This window comes from Pecten maximus, chromosome 5 (genome assembly GCF_902652985.1).
Source record: "Pecten maximus chromosome 5, xPecMax1.1, whole genome shotgun sequence".
In the NCBI taxonomy this organism is placed as follows: domain Eukaryota; kingdom Metazoa; phylum Mollusca; class Bivalvia; order Pectinida; family Pectinidae; genus Pecten; species Pecten maximus.
In genome coordinates this window covers 39,553,851-39,579,963 of record NC_047019.1, presented here as the reverse complement: position 1 = coordinate 39,579,963, position 26,113 = coordinate 39,553,851, and the positions used below count along the sequence as shown (strand labels likewise).

Sequence of the window (26,113 nt, the reverse complement as noted above, 5' to 3'; positions counted from 1 at the left end):
AGGCTATATAGTATTGACTAATCTGACTACCCTATGGACGTCAGCCCAACACTTCCAGGCTATATAGTATAGACTAATCTGACTACCCTATGGACGTCAGCCCAACACTACCAGGCTATATAGTATTGACTAATCTGACTACCCTATGGACGTCAGCCCAACACTACCAGGCTATAGAGTATTGACTAATCTGACTACCCTATGGACGTCAGCCCAACACTACCAGGCTATAGAGTATAGACTAATCTGACTACCCTATGGACGTCAGCCCAACACTACCAGGCTATATAGTATTGACTAATCTGACTACCCTATGGACATCAGCCCAACACTACCAGGCTATATAGTATTGACTAATCTGAATACCCTATGGACATCAGCCCAACACTACCAGGCTATAGAGTATTGACTAATCTGACTACCCTATGGACGTCAGCCCAACACTACCAGGCTATAGTATTGACTAATCTGACTACCCTATGGACGTCAGCCCAACACTACCAGGCTATAGAGTATTGACTAATCTGACTACCCTATGGACGTCAGCCCAACACTACCAGGCTATATATAGTATTGACTAATCTGACTACCCTATGGACGTCAGCCCAACACTACCAGGCTATATAGTATTGACTAATCTGACTACCCTATGGACGTCAGCCAAACACTACCAGGCTATATAGTATTGACTAATCTGACTACCCTATGGACGTCAGCCCAACACTACCAGGCTATATAGTTTTGACTAATCTGACTACCCTATGGACGTCAGCCCAACACTACCAGGCTATATAGTATTGACTAATCTTACTACCCTATGGACGTCAGCCCAACACTACCAGGCTATATAGTATAGACTAATCTGACTACCCTATGGACGTCAGCCCAACACTACCAGGCTATATAGTATTGACTAATCTGACTACCCTATGGACGTCAGCCCAACACTACCAGGCTATATAGTATTGACTAATCTGACTACCCTATGGATGTCAGTCCAACACTACCAGGCTATATAGTATAGACTAATCTGACTACCCTATGGACGTCGGCCCAACACTACCAGGCTATTGAGTATTGACTAATCTGACTACCCTATGGACGTTAGCCCAACACTACCAGGCTATAGAGTATTGACTAATCTGACTACCCTATGGACGTCAGCCCAGCACTATCAGGCTATATAGTATTGACTAATCTGACTACCCTATGGACGTCAGCCCAACACTACCAGGCTATAGAGTATATTGACTAATATATCATTTACATTACTTTGATTTTTTTCTTGGCAAACCTATAAACAGTATTGTGTTTCTCACCTGTGATTTTTTTCTGGGATTCCTTTGTTTTTTGGTTGATAGATTATGTTAGTGACCGTACCTTGATAACTATGATAGGTAATACCTATTAGCTGGACATTGTAAGGCCAAGGTCTTACAGGTAAATGTGACAAAAACTTGACACCTTACTGTAAACTCGGGCGTCTAGAATCCAGATTTCCATGGTATTAAGTCTGTGTACATGTTAACGCTCCTATTTGTTATTTCTTTATTACATTAAATGTGACCAGTATATCTTGGCAAGGTTATCGTATAAAATTAAAAGATGTATGTGTTATCAGTCTATAGATATATGGAATCTCAATATTTTTTCAAGAATAACCAATTAATTTACGACTGCTTTATTTAATTGTAAACATAACAAACAAAAACAATCTTCAATATTTCATTAATTTCATTTAAATGAAATAATACATAATTACATATTATTCCCTGCTATGAATTAACCTAGCTGTTTCTACCCTCCTCGGCATGCTAAGCATTTGGAAATCTGAAGATGTTTAGAAATACTTATCACCTGTCAGAAAAGAAGTAGCAGCTAAATGTAGTCAAACTTATCTTATCTACAGTGGTTTCCTAGTACAGCTAGCATGGTCAACTTACAGGCACGATGGATCAAACATATAGACATTATAATAGGTACAGCTTACAGGTACACCTTTTTAATAAAGAAGTAACTCTCAACTTTAATGCAAATCATTTTAATTAGATGCAGGATGATATTAATTATACCTTCAGAAAAAATTCACAGAAACTGAAATGTTTGAGAAGTCTGTAAGCTAGCTGTAAACTTGATCAGCTGATGGCCATGATGGACAGTAATTAGCTTGATGTAGTGGACAAGGTCACCCTGAGACTGAGGGATATAGATATATATATGTATGTATGTATAAACATATTTCATTGAATACTTTGATTGATGTCTGGTTTGAACCCTGATATGACCCTGGATCTCTAGTTGTCTCTGTAGGATCTCTGTAACATCTCTGTAGCTATCTCTGTTACATCTCTGTAGCTATCTCTGAATCTCTTTAACAGTTTGTGCCACATCCGATTCTAAAGTGTTGCCTATTTTAAAGTGTTGCTGTAATGCTAGTCTTATCAGGCCAGATTAGTGGTGTAATTCTCCAGGCTCCAGGATAAATCCAAGTTTAAAAAACGGGCCAATACTTTAGAGTTGTATACTTGAATATTCCAGCAAAGTATTTATTTAAAAAATTTGATTTTTAATGTCTTTTGGATGGTATTTCAATAACCCTAGGACCAAGATCCCATAATTATACAGAAAGTCTCTTCTAGAAAATTTTAAAATATTGTTATTTATAATGAGTTAAAAACTAATGTAAAATGTAAAAAAATCACCACTTTTTTATTAGTAATGATCAAAGTCATAAAATATTGTAAAATTACCACTTGTTATATACCGTATATCGTTTTTTTTTAGCGTATGCCAAATTTCGCGTTTTCTGTACAAAATGATATGTTTTATTTTTAGCGTATTTCATTTTTAGCGTTTTAACGTGTAATTCAAATTTTAGCGTACATATGTTTCATATACAACAAAAACGAAGAAGTACAGTAATAATAATTTATCTACATGTTTGTTTGCTTCAGCAAACTCAGGTCTGTCCCTGACCAGATTTTCTTTGACCTTACAAATCGTAGCATGGCCATGTTTCGCTTGGCAATGCCACTCTCGTTATGATTTCAAATAGATCTATACAAAGGACAAAACATATGGTCAAATGTGAGTACATTTTTATTGAATAAAACAGTTCGGTCGAGTCACGACCAATATAGCACACCTGTATACGGCATGTGTATACAGGTGATCGATTCATGACAACACCCCTACAAGGGAGCTAACTCTTACTGTAAAATGTGACAAATTTTAGCGATATCTTATTATATAATTCGCGACCGAGTCTGGTCGCGAAAATAGCAAAAATTAGACACTCACTAAAAAAAAACAATATACGGTATAATGAGTTATCAAATATTGTCAAATTACCACTATTAAAAAATTACATTCAAATCGGCCTGCACCCTTGGTCCGTGATCTGTCTGTCGATGTGTAGATTTCCCTTAGACCCTAGTTTTGCCTTTTGGATTTGGATTGTTGATGAGAAAAACAAAATGGCCGACAGGTGGTCATCTTGGATTTTGAGAATTGAAGATTTTTGTCACTATTTCTCAAAAAGTACTGGAGGGATATTCCTCAAACTTCATGTATGAGTTCCTCTTGGTCCTTTGTTGTGCCATTTGAATTTAGCTTTTTAGATTAGAAAAAAAAATGGCCAATATGCAGCCATCTTGGATTTTGAGAACTCAAGGTTTTTCTTGAAAAGTACTGGAAAGATGTTTCTTAAACTTTACATGTATGTTCCATTATGTTCGTGTTTTCAGATTAGTCACATGAAAAAAAGAAAGAAGGGAAAAATAGAGAGAAAATCAGTCTGACATGGAACCTATAAAGATCATTCAATGGTGGCATTGGCGTCAAGATCCCTCTGGGATCTCTTGTTTATATTTAAAGTAGTCTTTTTGATGAGCCTTTCATATACATGCATTGAAACCAATCTTCTCAACAAAAAACTTCTGAACTATTTTTGATGAAATTTTGCAGACTCCCTCCTTGGCTAAAGGTCTACCAAAATTGTAAATTAAATGGTTTACTATAGTTTATGCAGGGAAATCACATTTTGATGGAAATGATTCAAAATGTTTAGAATTATGAGAGCAAAACTATACTACTACATGTATTCATTTATGAACTGTTTAGAAAAACATCGTAAATACTAGAAGATAGCTATATGTTTAAGTCTCAGGTGACTGTCAAGGCCCATGGGCCTCTTGTTTATGTTTGTCTTTAAAATGTTACCTTTTGTCTAGATACTTACTGAAATGCAGTGACATTTATTAGAATATTACTGCCCTGGGCAGTCATTAAGGTTTCAGGTGCCTGATTACAGCAAATTTCTTGCAGCATATAAATTCATTGAGATGCCATCTCCATGTGTTCACACAGACCCTTCAACTTCTCTGCTTCCTCCCCCAGTACAATCTCTCAGCCATTGATTTTTGTACAGGTCACATAATTAATGGATTTTTCATTTTCCGGGCAAATATTGAGATGAATGTTCTGGTGGTTTTATATTTGTCTCCTTGCCAGAGGTATGCTGATTTTCAGTTGTTTTCACACACCAAGAGAATGATTCTTTTCCATGATTAAATCACGTTTAATGAAAGTGAAATTACAAAACGTTGTCTCCCTGATGTAGGACTGTACTCATTATAGGTGATCTGCTGTCTTGGATGTTGGTAAAGGCTAGCACAATAATCCCAGAAGGCAGTTTCACTTTTTTAAATTCTATAGAACAGCTTGGGCTTAGAAACTTAATTGCTTTCCTGGAAATATCAATTCCCACAGCCTGCAGCAATTTCTATATAACATTCCTGTTTGACTGATTTGCCTCCCTCCTGCTCCATGGTTGTACCTATATTTCTAAAACTGTAACTGTACTTTGGTCCATCACTGATCTACTTCCTTTTTGTTGCCCTCACCTGTTTCTACAGCTAGAAGTCTGTAGTAGTTTGGTTCATCATTGTTTTGCCTCCTTCTGCTGGTTGTACCTATTTCTACAGCTGTAACTCTATTGTACGTAATTTGCCATCACTGATCTACTTCCTTTTTGTTGCCCTCACCAGTTTCTACAGCTTGAAGTCTGTAGTATTTTGGTTCATCATTGATTTACCTCCCTCCTTCTGGTTGTACCTATTTCTACAGCTCTATAACTCTGTCATACTTTGGTCCATCACTGATCTACTTCCTTATTGTTTCCCTCATCTGTTTCTACAGCTAGAAGTCTGTAGTATTTTGGTTCATCATTAATTGATTTACCTCCCTCTTGTTGGTTGTACCCATTTATACAGATAGCATTATATATTGACTCAATTGTCAATCAGCTATATGTACATGTTATAAGGAAGAACATATCATTTATACAACTGCACTGATTATAACAAAACACAGGCCAGGCATTATGTAATATACATTTCAGACTTTACTTGCAATATGGATATTGCTTTTATACTAGAAAACAATTAAAATGGAAGCTAAGTAATACAGGAAGGCTTATTGATTATTAGTGTATTGTTGGCTTCCTTATTGTTGTAATATAACTTTTATCCAGTATGTTATGTTTGTATGGGTGGTGAGTCTATAAAGTCATCCTTCCTTTGTTAACAATTCAGTGCTATAAATGAGCATGTCAGATGTTCTGGGTATGAACTGTGTCGACCTGAGAATGGAGGGGTGTATGTTGTTGATGGCCGAGCACATGTAAACAGAAATAGGCCTAAGTGGGATATAGTTGTCACTGTCAGCTATGAGGAAATCAGACATGGATCACACTTACGGAATTGTTCACCCTCCGCCAGATAACATCTTGTCAGTTCTAATAATAGTATTTCTATATCAGGGAGTCCATTCAAGGGGACACTATATTCTTTCATTAGTATATATACATCTGGGTTATATCAGTAAGGGTGGGGTCCATTTATATGATATATAAAGCTCCCATACATAGAGAAGCAGTTTTCTGTTTTGTCATCTAAATAACAAATCCAGTGATATCAGTGGTATTAAATCCCTACTATGGTACAATTTAACAGAAGTAACTTGTCCAATTTTTAGCATGTATCATGCAATAACATGCATAACCATTGGCTTTGCTGTTTGTAAATTTTAACAAAACACATGAAAACTGCATGTTTCAGGGGGACACAATCAACTCATTTGCCGTTTTAAGAAACCACATGTCCAGATGATAATCTTGTAGCTATGGTATTTATTAGTCCCCTGCTGTTTGAAAAACAGGGGGGGGGGGGGGGGGACTTTAGGTTTACCTTCCGTCCGTCCAGTCCGTCTGTCTGTCTGTCTGTCACACAACAGTTGTCCGGACAACTCCTTCTAAAGTACTACTCCGATCTTAACGAAAACTTGGTATACATGATCAGTATAACATGTAGTTGTGCATCCCATATTTTTTTTTTTTGAAAAATCATTTTTTTTTTTAAATGGGAAATAAATAGGTGCACTTCTAGCTCAGGCAGGGGACTTTGTATTGCTGTTGCAATACTATCCATCCTTGTTCGTTTTCGAAATTCAACATTATTTTCCTATTTAGATGACCCTTAGATATACATGTAGATAAGTAGATTCCAGCGTAGCAGAGTACTGGTGGCCACGCAGTTAGCTCAAATGTTTAGTGTCTGTCAGGAGTTTGGAGGTTCCAAGTGGATTCCCAGTCTCGCCATTGCATTTTTCCTCCTCTGTATTATTTGGTACCCACTAAGTACCAGTGAAGGTGATAAAGGTTCTCATGTGTTTCTTTGGGTTTGAGATTTGGCTGAAGGAGGAAGGAGTGTAGCAGAAAAGGACTGCACGGCTATAAACACTGTTGGCCAGGTAGCTCAAATGTTTAGAGCATCCGTCTCCGTGTTCAGAGGTTCCCGTTTGAGTCCCAGTCAGGTCGTTACATTTTTCTGTTACATTAGTCGTTTTCATTGATGTAAAAAATCTACCCAATCAAATTCAATAAAATATGGTGTTGTCTGATTCTATGGAGGAATCTTGACCTCTGTTACATTGAAAACCTTGAAATTCTGAACTTCACAGAATTGGTAGTTCCAGACGAAACAACACAATATGAGACTTAATGTTTTCATGCGAATTAATTTGTGTGACCAATTATCAGATTGTTTCATAATCAATTGCCTTTCAAATTGTTTTCAAGATGGCCACGTGTAACAGCCTTCGTGACTTAATTGCCCTGAAGATAATAATTGTTTGGCCTATTCTGTGTTTTATTTATGTTAAGAAGATCACACTGATGTATGACCCAGTCTGTGTTTGTGTGTCTGTCCAGAAGATCACACTGATGTATGGCCCAGTCTGTGTTTGTGTGTCTGTACAGAAGATGACACTGATGTATGACCCAGTCTGTGTTTTGTGGGTCTGTCCAGAAGATGACACTGATGTATGACCCAGTCTGTGTTTTGTGAGTCTGTCCAGAAGATCACACTGATGTATGACCCAGTCTGTGTTTGTGAGTCTGTCCAGAAGATGACACTGATGTATGACCCAGTCTGTGTTTTGTGGGTCTGTCCAGAAGATGACACTGATGTATGGCCCAGTCTGTGTTTTGTGTATCTATCCAGAAGATGACACTGATGTATGGCCTAGTGTGTGTTTTGTGGGTCTGTCCAGAAGATGACACTGATGTATGGCCCAGTCTGTGTTTTGTGGGTCTGTCCAGAAGATGACACTGATGTATGACCCAGTCTGTGTTTTGTGGGTCTGTCCAGAAGATGACACTGATGTATGGCCCAGTCTGTGTTTTGTGGGTCTGTCCAGAAGATGACACTGATGTATGGCCCAGTCTGTGTTTTGTGTATTTGTCCAGAAGATGACACTGATGTATGGCCCAGTCTGTGTTTTGTGTGTCTGTCCAGAAGATGACACTGATGTATGGCCCAGTCTGTGTTTTGTGTATCTGTCCAGAAGATGACACTGATGTATGGCCCAGTCTGTGTTTTGTGTATCTGTCCAGAAGATCACACTGATAAATGGCCCAGTCTGTGTTTTGTGTATTTGTCCAGAAGATGACACTGATGTATGGCCCAGTCTGTGTTTTGTGTATCTGTCCAGAAGATGACACTGATGTATGGCCCAGTCTGTATTTTGTGTGTCTGTCCAGAAGATGACACTGATGTATGGCCCAGTCTGTGTTTTGTGTGTCTGTCCAGAAGATGACACTGATGTATGGCCCAGTCTATGTTTGTGGGTCTGTCCAGAAGATGACACTGATGTATGGCCCAGTCTGTGTTTTGTGTATCTGTCCAGAAGATCACACTGATGTATGGCCCAGTCTGTGTTTTGTGTGTCTGTCCAGAAGATGACACTGATGTATGGCCCAGTCTGTGTTTTGTGGGTCTGTCCAGAAGATGACACTGATGTATGGCCCAGTCTGTGTTTTGTGTATCTGTCCAGAAGATCACACTGATGTATGGCCCAGTCTGTGTTTTGTGTGTCTGTCCAGAAGATGACACTGATGTATGGCCCAGTCTGTGTTTTGTGGGTCTGTCCAGAAGATGACACTGATGTATGGCCCAGTCTGTGTTTTGTGTATCTGTCCAGAAGATCACACTGATGTATGGCCCAGTCTGTGTTTTGTGTGTCTGTCCAGAAGATGACACTGATGTATGGCCCAGTCTGTGTTTTGTGGGTCTGTCCAGAAGATGACAATGATGTATGGCCCAGTCTATGTTTGTGGGTCTGTCCAGAAGATCACACTGATGTATGGCCTAGTGTGTGTTTTGTGGGTCTGTCCAGAAGATCACACTGGTGTATGGCCCAGTCTGTGTTTTGTGGGTCTGTCCAGAAGATGACACTGATGTATGGCCCAGTCTGTGTTTTGTGGGTCTGTCCAGAAGATGACACTGATGTATGGCCCAGTCTGTGTTTTGTGGGTCTGTCCAGAAGATGACACTGATGTATGGCCCAGTCTGTGTTTTGTGGGTCTGTCCAGAAGATCACACTGATGTATGACCCAGTCTGTGTTTTGTGGGTCTGTCCAGAAGATCACACTGATGTATGGCCCAGTCTGTGTTTTGTGTGTCTGTCCTGAAGATGACACTGATGTATGGCCCAGTCTGTGTTTGTGTGTCTGTCCAGAAGATGACACTGATGTATGGCCCAGTCTGTGTTTGTGGGTCTGTCCAGAAGATGACACTGATGTATGGCCCAGTCTGTGTTTGTGTGTCTGTCCAGAAGATGACACTGATGTATGGCCCAGTCTGTGGTTTGTAGGTCTGTCCAGAAGATGACACTGATGTATGGCCCAGTCTGTGTTTTGTGGGTCTGTCCAGAAGATGACACTGATGTATGGCCCATTCTGTATTTTGTGGGTCTGTCCAGAAGATGACACTGATGTATGGCCCAGTCTGTATTTTGTGGGTCTGTCCAGAAGATGACACTAATGTATGGCCCAGTCTGTGTTTTGTGTATCTGTCCAGAAGATGACACTGATGTATGGCCCAGTCTGTGTTTTGTGTATCTGTCCAGAAGATGACACTGATGTATGGCCCAGTCTGTATTTTGTGTGTCTGTCCAGAAGATGACACTGATGTATGGCCCAGTCTGTGTTTTGTGGGTGTGTCCAGAAGATCACACTGATGTATGGCCCAGTCTGTGTTTTGTGTGTCTGTCCAGAAGATGACACTGATGTATGGCCCAGTCTGTGTTTTGTGGGTCTGTCCAGAAGATGACAATGATGTATGGCCCAGTCTATGTTTGTGGGTCTGTCCAGAAGATGACACTGATGTATGGCCTAGTGTGTGTTTTGTGGGTCTGTCCAGAAGATCACACTGGTGTATGGCCCAGTCTGTGTTTTGTGGGTCTGTCCAGAAGATGACACTGATGTATGGCCCAGTCTGTGTTTTGTGGGTCTGTCCAGAAGATCACACTGATGTATGACCCAGTCTGTGTTTTGTGGGTCTGTCCAGAAGATCACACTGATGTATGGCCCAGTCTGTGTTTTGTGTGTCTGTCCTGAAGATGACACTGATGTATGGCCCAGTCTGTGTTTGTGTGTCTGTCCAGAAGATGACACTGATGTATGGCCCAGTCTGTGTTTGTGGGTCTGTCCAGAAGATGACACTGATGTATGGCCCAGTCTGTGTTTGTGTGTCTGTCCAGAAGATGACACTGATGTATGGCCCAGTCTGTGGTTTGTAGGTCTGTCCAGAAGATGACACTAATGTATGGCCCAATCTGTGTTTTGTGAGTCTGTCCAGAAGATGACACTGATGTATGGCCCAGTCTGTGTTTTGTGGGTCTGTCCAGAAGATGACACTGATGTATGGCCCAGTCTGTGGTTTGTAGGTCTGTCCAGAAGATGACACTGATGTATGGCCCAGTCTGTGTTTTGTAGGTCTGTCCAGAAGATGACACTGATGTATGGCCCAGTCTGTATTTTGTGGGTCTGTCCAGAAGATGACACTAATGTATGGCCCAGTCTGTGTTTTGTGTATCTGTCCAGAAGATGACACTGATGTATGGCCCAGTCTGTGTTTTGTGTATCTGTCCAGAAGATGACACTGATGTATGGCCCAGTCTGTGTTTTGTGGGTCTGTCCAGAAGATGACACTGATGTATGGCCCAGTCTGTGTTTTGTGGGTCTGTCCAGAAGATGACACTGATGTATGGCCCAGTCTGTGTTTTGTGGGTCTGTCCAGAAGATGACACTGATGTATGGCCCAGTCTGTGTTTTGTGTGTCTGTCCAGAAGATGACAATGATGTATGGCCCAGTCTGTGTTTTGTGGGTCTGTCCAGAAGATCACACTGATGTATGGCCCAGTCTGTGTTTTGTGGGTCTGTCCAGAAGATGACACTGATGTATGGCCCAGTCTGTGTTTTGTGTGTCTGTCCAGAAGATGACAATGATGTATGGCCCAGTCTGTGTTTTGTGGGTCTGTCCAGAAGATGACACTGATGTATGGCCCAGTCTGTGTTTTGTGTATCTGTCCAGAAGATGACACTGATGTATGGCCCAGTCTGTGTTTTGTGTATCTGTCCAGAAGATGACACTGATGTATGGCCCAGTCTGTGTTTTGTGTATCTGTCCAGAAGATGACACTGATGTATGACCCAGTCTGTGTTTTGTGGGTCTGTCCAGAAGATGACACTGATGTATGGTCCAGTCTGTGTTTTGTTGGTCTGTCCAGAAGATGACACTAATGTATGGCCCAGTCTGTGTTTTGTGTATCTGTCCAGAAGATGACACTGATGTATGGCCCAGTCTGTGTTTTGTGTGTCTGTCCAGGAGATGACACTGATGTATGGCCCAGTCTGTGTTTTGTGGGTCTGTCCAGAAGATCACACTGAGGTAGCTATAATTAGTGGTCAGATGTACTAGTAGCATTCTCATAACTATGTAAAGGTAGCTATAATTAGTGGTCAGATGTACGAGTAGACTTCTCATATCTATGTAAAGGTAGCAATAATTAGTGGTCAAATGTACTAGATCTAGTAGGCTTCTCATATCTATGTAAAGGTAGTTATAATTAGTGGTCAGATGTACTAGTAGACTTCTGATCACTATGTAAAGGTAGCTATAATTAGTGGTCAGATGTACTAGTAGAATTATGATCACTATGTAAAGTTAGCTATAATTAGCTATAGTGGTCAGATGTACTTGTAGACTTCTCAGAGTATACCAATGAAAACGTACTAGTCTCATGCCCTATATAAACAGACAGGCAGACTTGAGATATTGCCTGTCTGTGTTGATAATATGATACAGTAATCTTAGATCTCAATTAGTTTCCTTTTGAAAAAGATTCTCAATTTTGAGAGGATTTTATCAAAAGAGGAAATAATATATTGTTCATTTTCCAGTCGATGGAGAAGTTCCTATATAGATCACAGCATTTTTTTGTCCTAAGATTAATCAGCCTTAGCTATATTGGGTAAGGGTTTTATGAGTAAAGCCTCACATAGGAGATTCATTAGACCTTCTCCGCGAGACAAGCTGGTATTGAATGTTTCCTCAAATTGCAAATAAGTGCATGTATATGTCAAAATACTCCGTCACAAGTTCTAGTGCTGAAGTTAAAGTGCTCAGGAAAAACTTAACAGGAATTGCTTTAACATTGTTGGAGCGCTAAATCCTATAAAAGGATCTCAGCCAATGTCATCAAATAAAGAAAACTTGTCTGCAAAAATAGAAATTACAGAGCTATATTTCTACAACATCAGAATCTGGAGGACTTTTTCAGACAGTGTAATGGCTGTAGGAACATAGTACCTCAATGTTGGCTTTGTATCAAGTAATTTTAATGAGTGGTGATATTATAATGTAGTGATAATACGTATATCTATGATACAAAATAAACATCTATACCAGTGGGCAGGGATGGCCAAGAGAGTGTCAGGTGTGCAGTTAGGAAATGGTTCCGCGTCCATATTGAATTGATATACCACCACCAAATCAAAGTGACCAGAAAAATTAAGCTCATATTTCCTGTAATGTGGCATCAGGTGACCGAAATATTATTATTTTTGAACTGTACCATGGAAGAAAATATGCAGCCTGTCATATACCTAAAGTAATATTCATATCATCAAGATTGCAGTGACATCCGTAAGTCTTTGTCATTCACCAATTCATATGTAAGATGTAAAATTTCTAAAATGACAGAAGGATCAATTATACTTAGATTATGTTGCATTATTTATAAAAGGGAAATAATCCATGAGGTTGAAATAAAAAGTTACCAAATAAGTTAGAAGATAAGTTTGTTGATAGCGTCTTCTGTCCAAAAGCTTTCAATCATTTTGCAGGGCAAAATCCTGACATTGCACTATATGACTTAACTGAATTAGTGCAATTCTAGCACATATGACTGAGCTGCTTGGTGGACTTGAGATTTGGCAGGATGGAAAAGAATCTGAAATTGATTAGAGATTCACAGATCAGATTGTACCCTTAAAGACAAATTCTAAATTTCAAGACTGACTTTGTATCTTTCTGATAATTCCAAAATAATCCTTTGGAAGGTTAGGTGGGGCCGTGGTGGCCGAGTGGTAAAGGTGTCCTGACACTTTATCACTAGCCCTCCACCTCTGGGTTATGAGTTCAAAACCTACATGGGGCAGTTGCCAGGTACTGAACGTAGGCCGGTGGTTTTTCTCCGGGTATTCTGCTTTCCTCCACCTCCAAAACCTGGCACATCCTTAAATGGCACTGGCTGTTAATTAATAGGATATTAAACAAAATAAACCAAACCAAAATGGAACATTAGGTTAATCTTGTTCCTTTTTATCATTTCCCAATTTACAGCAATATATTCAATATTGGATGAATTATTGCAATAAATTGTGATATTTAAGAGGTTGTGAAACCCATCCCTAATATATCTGTTTGTAGATTCTTCTGTAAAATGAACACTTATGGATAAATAAAAATTGTGGACATCAGGTTCTCCATACATCAGTAAGTCTGCAGAAAAAAAACCTGGTAAGTCCAACTGGGGTATATTTGTCACTAAATGACATATACACGTCAACCTATAGATACTCTATAGAACTATTGTCACAGTTGTCATCTTATACGTACTTCAACACCTAGCCAATACCGAACGAGAACTTTTGTTTCAGTTTGTGTTCTAGCCAGCTGTCATGTATACATGTGACAGGACAGTCAATATGCATATGCTACATGTCCCGATCTGTCTGTGTCGCGGTATTGAACTGTGTTATATAGAAACACATATTGACCAATGGATGTTTGCTTACACCTGTAAAAGCATATGGTTGTTTATAGAAAATATAAAAAAGTTGCTGGCAGACATTTGAAAAGGTAAATATTTTATGATTGGCCTACAGATTATGGTATTGAATTGTAAACCTGCTGCTGTTTTATAGACCCAGAATAGAAGTCAATATTGATCAGTGAATTCATGTTTGTGATGCAGATCTCGAACAAACAGATTTAAAATGCCATTTTTTCTACTGTTTCTTCATCATCATTCGTGAAAATAGCTGCAGGTCCTGAACAAATGTTAGAATTATCAATAAAGGCAAAGTTACACTCAGCAAGTCCTGAACCAATATTAGAATTATCTACAGGCAAAGTTACACTCAGCAAGTCCTGAACCAATATTAGAATTATCTACAGGCAAAGTTACACTCAGCAAGTCCTGAACCAATGTCAGATTTATCTAAAGGCAAAGTTACACTCAGCTGGTCCTGAAAGGCAAAGTTACACTCAGCTGGTCCTGAACCAGTGTTAGAATTATCTAAAGGCAAAGTTACACTCAGCAAGTCCTAAACAAATGTTAGAATTATCTAAAGGCAAAGTTACACTCAGCTGGTCCTGAACCAATATTAGAATTATCTACAGGCAATGTTACGCTCAGCAGGTCCTGAACCAATATTAGAATTATCTAAAGGCAAAGTTACACTCAGCAAGTCCTGAACCAATGTTAGATTTATCTAAAGGCAAAGTTACACTCAGCAAGTTCTGAACCAATATTAGAATTATCTACAGGCAAAGTTATACTCAGCAAGTCCTGAACCAATATTAGAATTATCTAAAGGCAAAGTTACACTCAGCAAGTCCTGAACCAGTGTTAGAATTATCTGAAGGAAAAGTTACACTCAGCTGGTCCTGAACCAGTGTTAGAATTATCTAAAGGCAAAGTTACACTCAGCTGGTCCTGAACCAGTGTTAGAATTATCTAAAGGCAAAGTTACACTCAGATGGTCCTGAACCAGTGTTAGATTTATCTACAGGCAAAGTTACACTCAGCTGGTCCTGAACCAGTGTTAGAATTATCTAAAGGCAAAGTTACACTCAGTTAGTCCTGAACCAGTGTTAGAATTAATTACTAAAATTATCTAAAGGCAAAGTTACACCCAGCTGTTACTCTAATTTTTACCATTAATATGTAACATTGGGGAATTTATTACTTACAAACACTGACTATCCTACAGATATTGGCCCACAGACCTAAGCTCATGTATTTGATGGAATCTCTGGGTATTGATTAGTGAACGAATGTATTTTGCAGACTCTGGGCGGAGATATTCCGGGTACAGGGAGATGGGGAAGGCATGCGATGGAAGCGGGTATCTGAGGACGTGGTGCCTATCAACATCTCTTGTGTAGAGGACAATCCGGACACAGTGTTCCAGGTGACTGCTTACAACAGACACGTGGAGAAGATCTTTGATGTCAAGATCGTGCAGCCAGGTAAGTGCTATCTATGACTGGTAAACACTTACCTGTAATTTATACTCATCAGGGTTATGTACCTGTAATTTATACTCATCAGGGTTACGTACCTGTAATTTATACTCATCAGGGTTACGTACAGTATAGACACCTACAAATGGAACTGTCCAGGGAAATCAATATGTACGTGTTTATTGCACCTGTAACTGATAATCCCTCCATTATCTGTTGGCTAATTGCATAGACATGTTATGCATTTCCACCTAACTTAACTAAAATTATGACTGATAATGTATATTTCTCATTAATCCCTTTAAGACTTAAATCTAAGTCAGCTGTTTAAGTCTAGGCTGCAAAAGTTAGTTCTCTGTGTTCTGTGGAGCGTTGAGACATGTGACAGGTACGTTTGTGTATAGTTAAATAGATTATACAGGAGGTTATTTTATCATTGAGCTGATGAATAGTGGTAACTTAAGCTGACCAAGAAATCTTCCGTGTGTAATAAATCGCATTTCCCAACTCGATCTATTTAAACAGGCTTTTTATTCTACCGATCCGTTTTAACGATTTTTTCAAATTTTTAAATTATCCACTGAGAGTGTTGAATGGTTTGTTAGTGTTATCAGCAGTACGTGATATGACTATCCAGCACGATAAACGAAGGGAAAAGCTGATCAATAGGAATATACAGGTAATCACTAATCACACGTAATGAAGGTGATGACTGCGTCTGCTACATTTGTACCTGTGAGGGGTGGAACTGTGTCAAGGACTAATTCTTGTGTCTGGTGGGTAGAGAACGGCCTATCAATATTCCCACATGCTACCCAATTGTCAGCTGTATTCAAATGTGTCTGACATTGCTGTTAAAACTGCTGAGAGTTTTGATGTCAAGCGAAGGGTCTGTGTAGGTCGTGTTGCCATTGTTACGTAATCTAGTAGCCTGTCTCTCTGTATAACACACAGAATTTAAAGCTACTGTAATGATATATTGTCAGTAGATAGAATTCTGTAATTATTATGTCCTTTAAGAGATAATGTGCACAATGAATGTTTGATATAAAATTTGTGAAAACTTCGTCGTGAAAAGTGTACAGCAGTCAGTGTCGTTATGTGTGTTGTCGTTTGTCCTTGGTAAAGGTGATAATGGTCTATTTGTTTGACCTTCAAGTGGTTGTTCGTCTCCATCACCAGGGAGATCAGGGAAGCCTGGGTGCCTCTCAATTCTATCATCGCAATCTGACCTCTACCACTCGGAGTCTCAGGTTTTCATTTTTTTATGATAATAATTTAAATACGTGCATAGAAATTGTGTTGCTATGTGAGAATACAGGACATTAGATGGACGAGTACGTTGTGGTTTGGTCTCCCTCGGGTCACAGTGTTCAGGCTTGAGTGTTGAAAGCGGGATTATCAGGTCGTCAACTTTGGTGAGTTAGGACTGCAGCTATAGGGCTCGACTTTCTGGAGATATTGGTGAGTTAGGACTGCAGCTATAGGGCTCGACTTTCTCGAGATATTGGTAAGTTAGGACTGCAGCTATAGGGCTCGACTTTCTGGAGATATTGGTGAGTTAGGACCGCAGCTATAGGGCTCGACTTTCTGGAGATATTGGTGAGTTAGGACCGCAGCTATAGGGCTCGACTTTCTGGAGATATTGGTGAGTTAGGACCGCAGCTATAGGGCTCGACTTTCTGGAGATATTGGTGAGTTAGGACCGCAGCTATAGGGCTCGACTTTCTGGAGATATTGGTGAGTTAGGACCGCAGCTATAGGGCTCGACTTTCTGGAGATATTGGTTAGTTAGGACTGCAGCTATAGGGCTCGACTTTCTGGAGATATTGGTGAGTTAGGACCGCAGCTATAGGGCTCGACTTTCTGGAGATATTGGTGAGTTAGGACCGCAGCTATAGGGCTCGACTTTCTGGAGATATTGGTGAGTTAGGACCGCAGCTATAGGGCTCGACTTTCTCGAGATATTGGTGAGTTAGGACTGCAGCTATAGGGCTCGACTTACTGGAGATATTGGTGAGTTAGGACTGCAGCTATAGGGCTCGACTTTCTGGAGATATTGGTGAGTTAGGACTGCAGCTATAGGGCTCATCTTTCTGGAGATATTGGTGAGTTTGGACCGCAGCTATAGGGCTCGACTTTCTGGAGATATTGGCTAGTTAGGACCGCAGCTATAGGGCTCGACTTTCTGGAGATATTGGTGAGTTAGGACTGCAGCTATAGGGCTCTACTTACTGGAGATATTGGCTAGTTAGGACCGCAGCTATAGGGCTCTACTTACTGGAGATATTGATGAGTTAGGACTGCAGTTATAGGGCTCGACTTTCTGGAGATATTGGTGAGTTAGGACTGCAGCTATAGGGCTCGACTTTCTGGAGATATTGGTGAGTTAGGACCGCAGCTATAGGGCTCGACTTTCTGGAGATATTGGTGAGTTAGGACCGCAGCTATAGGGCTCTACTTACTGGAGATATTGGTTAGTTAGGACCGCAGCTATAGGGCTCGACTTTCTGGAGATATTGGTGAGTTAGGACTGCAGCTATAGGGCTCTACTTACTGGAGATATTGGTTAGTTAGGACCGCAGCTATAGGGCTCGACTTTCTGGAGATGTTGGTTAGTTAGGACTGCAGATATAGGGCTCGACTTTCTGGAGATGTTGGTGAGTTAGGACCGCAGCTATAGGGCTCGACTTTCTGGAGATGTTGGTGAGTTAGGACCGCAGCTATAGGGCTCGACTTTCTGGAGATATTGGTGAGTTAGGACTGCAGCTATAGGGCTCGTCTTTCTGGAGATGTTGGTGAGTTAGGACTGCAGCTATATAGGGCTCGTCTTTCTGGAGATGTTGGTGAGTTAGGACTGCAGCTATAGGGCTCGACTTTCTGGAGATATTGTTACGTTATGACCTCAACTTTATGGAATATTGGTCAGTAAGGACCTCAACTTTATGGAGTATTGGTCAGTAAGGACCTCAACTTTATGGAGGTATTGGTCAGTAAGGACCTCAACTTTATGGAGGTATTGGTCAGTAAGGACCTCAACTTTATGGAGGTATTGGTCAGTAAGGACCTCAACTTTATGGAGGTATTGGTCAGTAAGGACCTCAACTTTATGGAGGTATTGGTCAGTAAGGACCTCAACTTTATGGAATATTGGTCAGTAAGGACCTCAACTTTATGGAGGTATTGGTCAGTAAGGACCTCAACTTTATGGAGGTATTGGTCAGTAAGGACCTCAACTTTATGGAGGTATTGGTCAGTAAGGACCTCAACTTTATAGAGGTATTGGTCAGTAAGGACCTCAACTTTATGGAGTATTGGTCAGTAAGGACCTCAACTTTATGGAAGTATTGGTCAGTAAGGACCTCAACTTTATGGAGGTATTGGTCAGTAAGGACCTCAACTTTATGGAGATATTGGTCAGTAAGGACCTCAACTTTATGGAGGTATATTGGTGAGTTAGGACTGCAGGACTCGACTTTTCGGAGATATTGGTGATTTAGGACCTCAACCTTTAAGAGGTATTCTTCAGTTAGGATCTCAGAGCTCGACTTTAGGACTCCATCTTTTTGAAGGTTTTGTAGAGATTATGCTATACAATATCGGTTGTCGAGAAACTTACAGATATTTCCTGTAACTTTCTGAAGAAAGTACCTCACAGATATTGATGAATTGTTTATGTTTGTAATGATCTGTTTTGCATTTGTTTTCTAAGGATGAATTCTTTTACAACCCCCTTCAGTGCATTCTCCAAAGAAACACCTAATTTTAATAAGCTTTCCATTGGTGTATTGTTCATGGCAAGCCTTAATATACTATTTCAGGTACAATTGTTTGTTTTGATTTTTTGATGTTTTTTTTTTTTTTTTGCAAATTTATTTACTCACTGCCTATCTGCAGTGTATTTGTATGTTTTCTTATCAGAAATTTGTTTGAAAAACACATGTATCATATCCTTCTGGTTTGGGAACAGATATGTGAGGTACAGACAAGAATTTATAGTGGAGGTGTAGCTAAAGATATGGCAATGATAAGGTAGATGTCTAGATAATTCATCCTGGGCTTTCTCATCCCTGTACACACAATTACTGGTACAGCGCCCCATTGTCAGACTTTCTGGGGTTTGGATGTCACTATATGAGGTAAGAATGTGTTCACATGCTCATTGGATATTCACAGATTATTAATAACAATTTGTGGAGCTGGTATTGTAAAGGTTAATTATAGTTATGTAGAGCTGGTATTGTAAAGGTTAATTATAGTAATGTAGAGCTGGTATTGGTAAGGTTTATTATAGTAATGTAGAGCTGGTATTGGTAAGGTTAATTATAGTCATGTAGAGCTGGTATTGGTAAGGTTTATTATAGTTATGTAGAGCTGGTATTGGTAAGGTTTATTATAGTCATGTAGAGCTGGTATTGGTAAGGTTTATTATAGTCATGTAGAGCTGGTATTGGTAAGGTTTATTATAGTCATGTAGAGCTGGTATTGGTAAGGTTTATTATAGTCATGTAGAGCTGGTATTGGTAAGGTTTATTATAGTCATGTAGAGCTGGTATTGGTAAGGTTTATTATAGTCATGTAGAGCTGGTATTGGTAAGGTTTATTATAGTTATGTAGAGCTGGTATTGGTATAAGGTTTATTATAGTTATGTAGAGCTGGTATTGGTAAGGTTTATTATAGTCATGTAGAGCTGGTATTGGTAAGGTTTATTATAGTCATGTAGAGCTGGTATTGGTAAGGTTTATTATAGTCATGTAGAGCTGGTATTGGTAAGGTTTATTATAGTCATGTAGAGCTGGTATTGGTAAGGTTTATTATAGTCATGTAGAGCTGGTATTGGTAAGGTTTATTATAGTCATGTAGAGCTGGTATTGGTAAGGTTTATTATAGTCATGTAGAGCTGGTATTGGTAAGGTTTATTATAGTCATGTAGAGCTGGTATTGGTAAGGTTTATTATAGTCATGTAGAGCTGGTATTGGTAAGGTTTATTATCGTCATGTAGAGCTGGTATTGGTAAGGTTTATTATAGTCATGTAGAGCTGGTATTGGTAAGGTTTATTATAGTCATGTAGAGCTGGTATTGGTAAGGTTTATTATAGTCATGTAGAGCTGGTATTGATAAGGTTTATTATAGTCATGTAGAGCTGGTATTGATAAGGTTTATTATAGTCATGTAGAGCTGGTATTGGTAAGGTTTATTATAGTCATGTAGAGCTGGTATTGGTAAGGTTTATTATAGTCATGTAGAGCTGGTATTGGTAAGGTTTATTAAAGTCATGTAGAGCTGGTATTGGTATAAGGTTTATTATAGTTAATTTGTGGTTAATTGTATTGTTGTTTTTTGTTTTTTTTTTTTTTTTAATGCTGTCGGGAACTTAATGTGATAGTTAAGGCAAAATGAGGTAACACTGAATCAGAATTGTTTAATCTACAAGATGGATTCATTGACAATTTTGTCAGTTCTCTGGTAAAGCACTGAGGCAATCCAAGTAATAATAGTTTGATTCACTGAAGCTAGAAACGTGAACTGTTATCTTAACACTGCAAGCATGGCATTTTTGTCATGTCAGCAAATTTCCTAAAATTGTTACAGTGTTTTTTGGATCATTGCATTAAAATTGTTAATTACAGAAGTATATCATCATAGAATCTTGATGATTTGTGTTTTAGTGCAAATGTCTTTCTATAGGATTGATTAGCAGGGTACTCTGTTAGAGCTGCATGGTTACCGTGGTAATTTGTTAGAGCTGCATGATTACCATGGTACTTTGTTAGAGCTGTATGGTTACCATGGTGATTTGTTAGAGCTGTGTGGTTACCATGGTACCTTGTTAGAGCTGTGTGGTTACCATGGTACCTTGTTAGAGCTGTGTGGTTACCATGGTACATCATTAGAGCTGTATGGTTACCATGGTACATTGTTAGAGCTGTATGGTTACCATGGTACATTGTTAGAGCTGTGTGGTTACCATGGTACCTTGTTAGAGCTGTGTGGTTACCATGGTACATCATTAGAGCTGTATGGATACCATGGTACATTGTTAGAGCTGTATGGATACCATGGTACATCGTTAGAGCTGTATGGATACCATGGTACATCGTTAGAGCTGTATGGATACCATGGTACATCGTTAGAGCTGTATGGTTACCATGGTACATCGTTAGAGCTGTATGGATACCATGGTACATCGTTAGAGCTGTGTGGATACCATGGTACCTTGTTAGAGCTGTGTGGTTACCATGGTACCTTGTTAGAGCTGTGAGGTTTACCATGGTACCCCTTGTTGTAGAGCTGTGATGGTTACCATTGTTACCTTTGTTAGAAGCTGTGTGGTTACCCATTTGTTTACTTTTGTTTAGAGCTGTATGGTTACCATGGTACTTTGTTAGAGCTGTGTGGTAACCATGGTAATCTGTTAGAGCTGTATGGTTACCATGGTACTTTGTTAGAGCTTTGTGGCTACCATGGTACCTTGTTAGAGCTGTATGGTTACCATGGTACTTTGTTAGAGCTTCATTGTTACCATGGTACAACATTCTATATGACTGGTAGCCATGGTACTCTAACATACAACATTCTGTAGGACTGGTTACCATGGTATTTTGTAACATTCAAAATTCTGTAGGACTGGTTACCATGGTTATCTGTAAATTGTGCAGGACTGGTTATCATGGCAGTCTGTAACATACAACATTCTATAGGACTGGTTACCATGGCAGTCTGTAACATGCAACATTCTATAGGACTGGTTACCATGGTACTCTATAACATACAACATTCTATAGGACTGGTTACCATGGTACTCTGTAACATACATCGTTCTATAGGACTGGTTACCATGGCAGTCTGTAACATGCAACATTCTATAGGACTGGTTACCATGGTACTCTGTAACATGCAACATTCTATTGGACTGGTTACCATGGTACTCTATAACATACAACATGCTATAGGACTGGTTACCATGGTACTCTATAACATACAACATTCTATAGGACTGGTTACCATGGTACTCTGTAACATACAACATTCTATAGGACTGGTTACCATGGTACTCTATAATATACAATATTCTATAGGACTGGTTACCATGGTACTCTATAACATACAATATTCTATAGGACTGGTTACCATGGTACTCTATAACATACAATATTCTATAGGACTGGTTACCATGGTACTCTATAACATACAATATTCTATAGGACTGGTTACCATGGTACTCTATAACATACAACATTCTATAGGACTGGTTACCATGGTACCCTTTAACCATGGTACTCTGTAACATACACATTTCTCTATAATTACTGGACTTTACCTACCCTGGCACTTTGTTACGTAATAATCCTATTGGACATACAGAACAATGTAATAATTTTTGTACTCTGCTTGTTCATTTCAATTTGATCATTTTAATTGCTCATTTTTTTAAACAAAAAATTTGCGAGTACATGTAGGGACACACAATTTCTGTGTAATACTGTATGGGTGGAGGAGACATGGCTGTACGAAACTCTAATGGGCAAACATGTTTTAATTTGAGGAAAAAATATCACTGATTAAAAACTTGCTGCATTTTCAGTGAATTAATTCTTAAGAGACTGGATGTAATTGCCAGAGATTTCCTCATTAAGATGCTTGATGGCTGTTAAAGTACCCCTGATATTGCCTTCATTAGTACTCTATCAATAAACAACAGGGGGGATTTTTAATTTTCTTTAACTGTGGAATGATATTCTGGAAATAAAATGCAAATCAGCACAGCAAAAACGTTTAAACTGCATAAAATATGAGGGAAATTATGTCATATTTTAAAACTAGTTTGAGTGTTAAGATAAAATTTGTACAATGCACTTTTGAGCTTCATAGAGATATCAGCTGTGAAGTTTAGCTGAGGCGAAAGTGAAACTGATCTCACCAGAGCTATCAAACAGGTAAAAACTTCAGAATTGTCATGGCAACACTTTCACGTAATTTAATTAAATTTGCACCTGGAGGATTAACAAATACTGTTAGCTGATATTAATTACAGTGTTATGAAACATAGTGGAACTTTTACAGTTTGATCCTCCATACTCATGTCATCTCTGTTCAGACATCACAGAAAAGTGCTCAGTATCCTTCATGACGTCGTCTTTCTTTCCTTTATGATATCTCAAGATGACATGAAACACGTTCGGCTACTCTCCAAATATTGATGGATATAAGCAAAGTTGTATATAGGAATTGATAAAAAGAAATATGTATTTAACAAATAATAATAAAGTTTTGGAAATAGTATTATGATAAGTAATTTCATGCATTAAAAACACATTCATTTTGTAGCAGTGTACAGTAAAAATGCCCAATTCTGAAAAATATGGCACATGTTTTAGATATGCAAACATTGCCAGTTAACCCTACATATTACCTCTAATAAAGTATATATATTTGTAATCTGAACAATTAAACATTTGCAATTTTAATACAGCTCTCAAGGATAAGTAAACTTATCTTTTCTGTGATTTTTAGAGCTGTGAATACCATGGTAACAGCTTATGAAATGCTCAAAAGTTGCAAAATATTATGATATTTGACCCAAAATGACACAATTCTCTACACAATTTTTTTTCTGAAACCTATTTGAAATTAAATATCTCTATCCTAAAGACAGAATTAATCTTGTTTTGACATATGTTGTAATTTAAGTTTTCCTGCTATCTTACCTTTTCGGTGGGCTTCCATTTTTCGCTGTAGGCAAAACTAAATTTCCTGTGTAAACACCCTTTTGGAAAATCCGGAAATTTAAAATCCGGAATCAATTTATTAATTTTCGTTTTAACAAATGTAAAGCCTGTATGTACTACTTTATACTGAATATACCAATTATAGTGTACATTTATTTTTTTCATTTTTTATGCATATCATAATACAGGAGTTATTTGCTTAACAAAAAAATCGCCCATGGCCAGCCTGTCCTACTGTAGTGTGCTACCTTTGTTAAAATAGTCTAATGCTCGGAAATTGGCAAGTTAATGCCAGGTTGTTAAAATAGTCTAATGCTCGGAAATTGGCAAGTTAATGCCAAGTTGTTTACTGACAACAAAATGGCGAACTGTGATTTTACTTTTGATTTTGGGCATTGTTGAAATGAAAAACATAACTTTCAAAAAAATTTAATTACCAGCCCAGCAACTGCTTTCTGAGTAGCGACCACACAATTTGAATGAGTAGAGTTAAGATAGTTAGGTAGTTTTAGTAGAGTGGGCTTAACTATAGTTATAAAGGTTTAGAACAGCATAGAGTTGAAGAGTTAAATAGCAAAACCTTGAAACTAGCATGAATTTTAATATTAGATTTATTCACATACAGGGCAGTCATCGGAAATCTGACAGAAAGTTTATAACTGTAATCAAAGGCAAAAATTGAACAGCATCATAACATGTAAAATAAAAACATGATCTGTCAGAAAAGTGATATATGGAAGTGTAAAGATAGTCTGGTTTGAAATTTAAATGTAAAATAGTCATCTCTTCTTTACTCTTATCTTTCTTGGGACTTAAAACAAATGATAGCAATTCAGAATTCATTGAATATTCATTATGTTTAAAGTCAATTTTTTAAATGTAATTATTGTCCTTGGGAATATAGGATTTGAGTGATAGACATTCATGTTTCAGAAGGAGTCATATATGTCGAGAAATCTGGTTCTCGATTAGATTGTAGTCATTAGGCATTGCATTTGTGACTTCTAATTATGTAGTAAATTTCTAACATGGCATTAAAGATTCACTGCAATGTGAACTTTCATTTTTTAGCTTGGTAAAATAATTACAGTTTTCAGTGAAATGGGCAGTTACACAGGCAGTATAACTAGTACAGTGTATTTATAATCATTTGTAACTTAATCAACAGATGAATATTCCTTACAGAACATCTGAAGTATTTAAAGGCTAATCAAGATATGTAGTTTGATTAATACAAACCTTTAAGATCTGTAGTTTGATCAGTACAAACCTTTAAGATATGTAGTTTGATCAATACAAACCTTTAAGATATATAGTTTGATTAATACAAACCTTTAAGATATGTATAGTTTGATTAATATAAACCTTTAAGATCTGTATAGTTTGATCAATACAAACCTTTAAGATATGTAGTTTGATTAATACAAACCTTTAAGATATGTAGTTTGATTAATACAAACCTTTAAGATATGTAGTTTGATTAATACAAACCTTTAAGATATGTAGTTTGATCAATACAAACCTTTAAGATATGTAGTTTGATTAATACAAACCTTTAAGATATGTAGTTTGATTAATACAAACCTTTAAGATCTGTAGTTTGATCAATACAAACCTTTAAGATCTGTATAGATTGATCAATACAAACCTTTAAGATATGTAGTTTGATCAATACAAACCTTTAAGATATGTAGTTTGATCAGTACAAACCTTTAAGATATGTAGTTTGATCAGAACAAACCTTTAAGATTTGTAGTTTGATCAATACAAACCTTTAAGATATGTAGTTTGATCAGAACAAACCTTTAAGATCTGTAGTTTGATCAATTCAAACCTTTAAGATCTGTAGTATGATCAATACAAACCTTTAAGATATATAGTTTGATCAATATAAACCTTTAAGATCTGTAGTTTGATTAATATAAACCTTTAAGATCTGTAGTTTGACCAATACAAACCTTTAAAATCTGTAGTTTGATCAGTACAAACCTTTAAGATATGTAGTTTGATTAATACAAACCTTTAAGATCTGTAGTTTGATCAATACAAACCTTTAAGATCTGTATAGTTTGATCAATACAAACCAATAGGGGAAATAGAGATATTTCCTTTAAATCACTACTTGTCATAAAGTTATGAATGGATTTGAACCCAGAAGCATCCTTGGGGAAAGGGGAACAGATTTTGCATAAATGGTTGTGCTGTGACCCTCCATCCCATAACCAT

General features: G+C 38.1%; 1 protein-coding gene across 13 annotated transcripts in view; it reads left to right on the top strand.

Moving 5' to 3' along the window:
- The window catches only part of LOC117328000, a 199,750-nt gene that overhangs the window by 66,255 nt on the left and 107,382 nt on the right, over positions 1-26,113 (top strand). For all 13 annotated transcript variants that reach the window (XR_004532775.1, XM_033885304.1, XM_033885302.1 and 10 more), the window contains one exon: positions 14,980-15,161. Coding sequence is in view for 12 of the 13 variants with exons in the window: in XM_033885304.1 (XP_033741195.1) it covers positions 14,980-15,161 (182 nt within the window). In the remaining variant the exon portion in view is untranslated. The remainder of the gene's footprint in view (positions 1-14,979; positions 15,162-26,113) is intronic.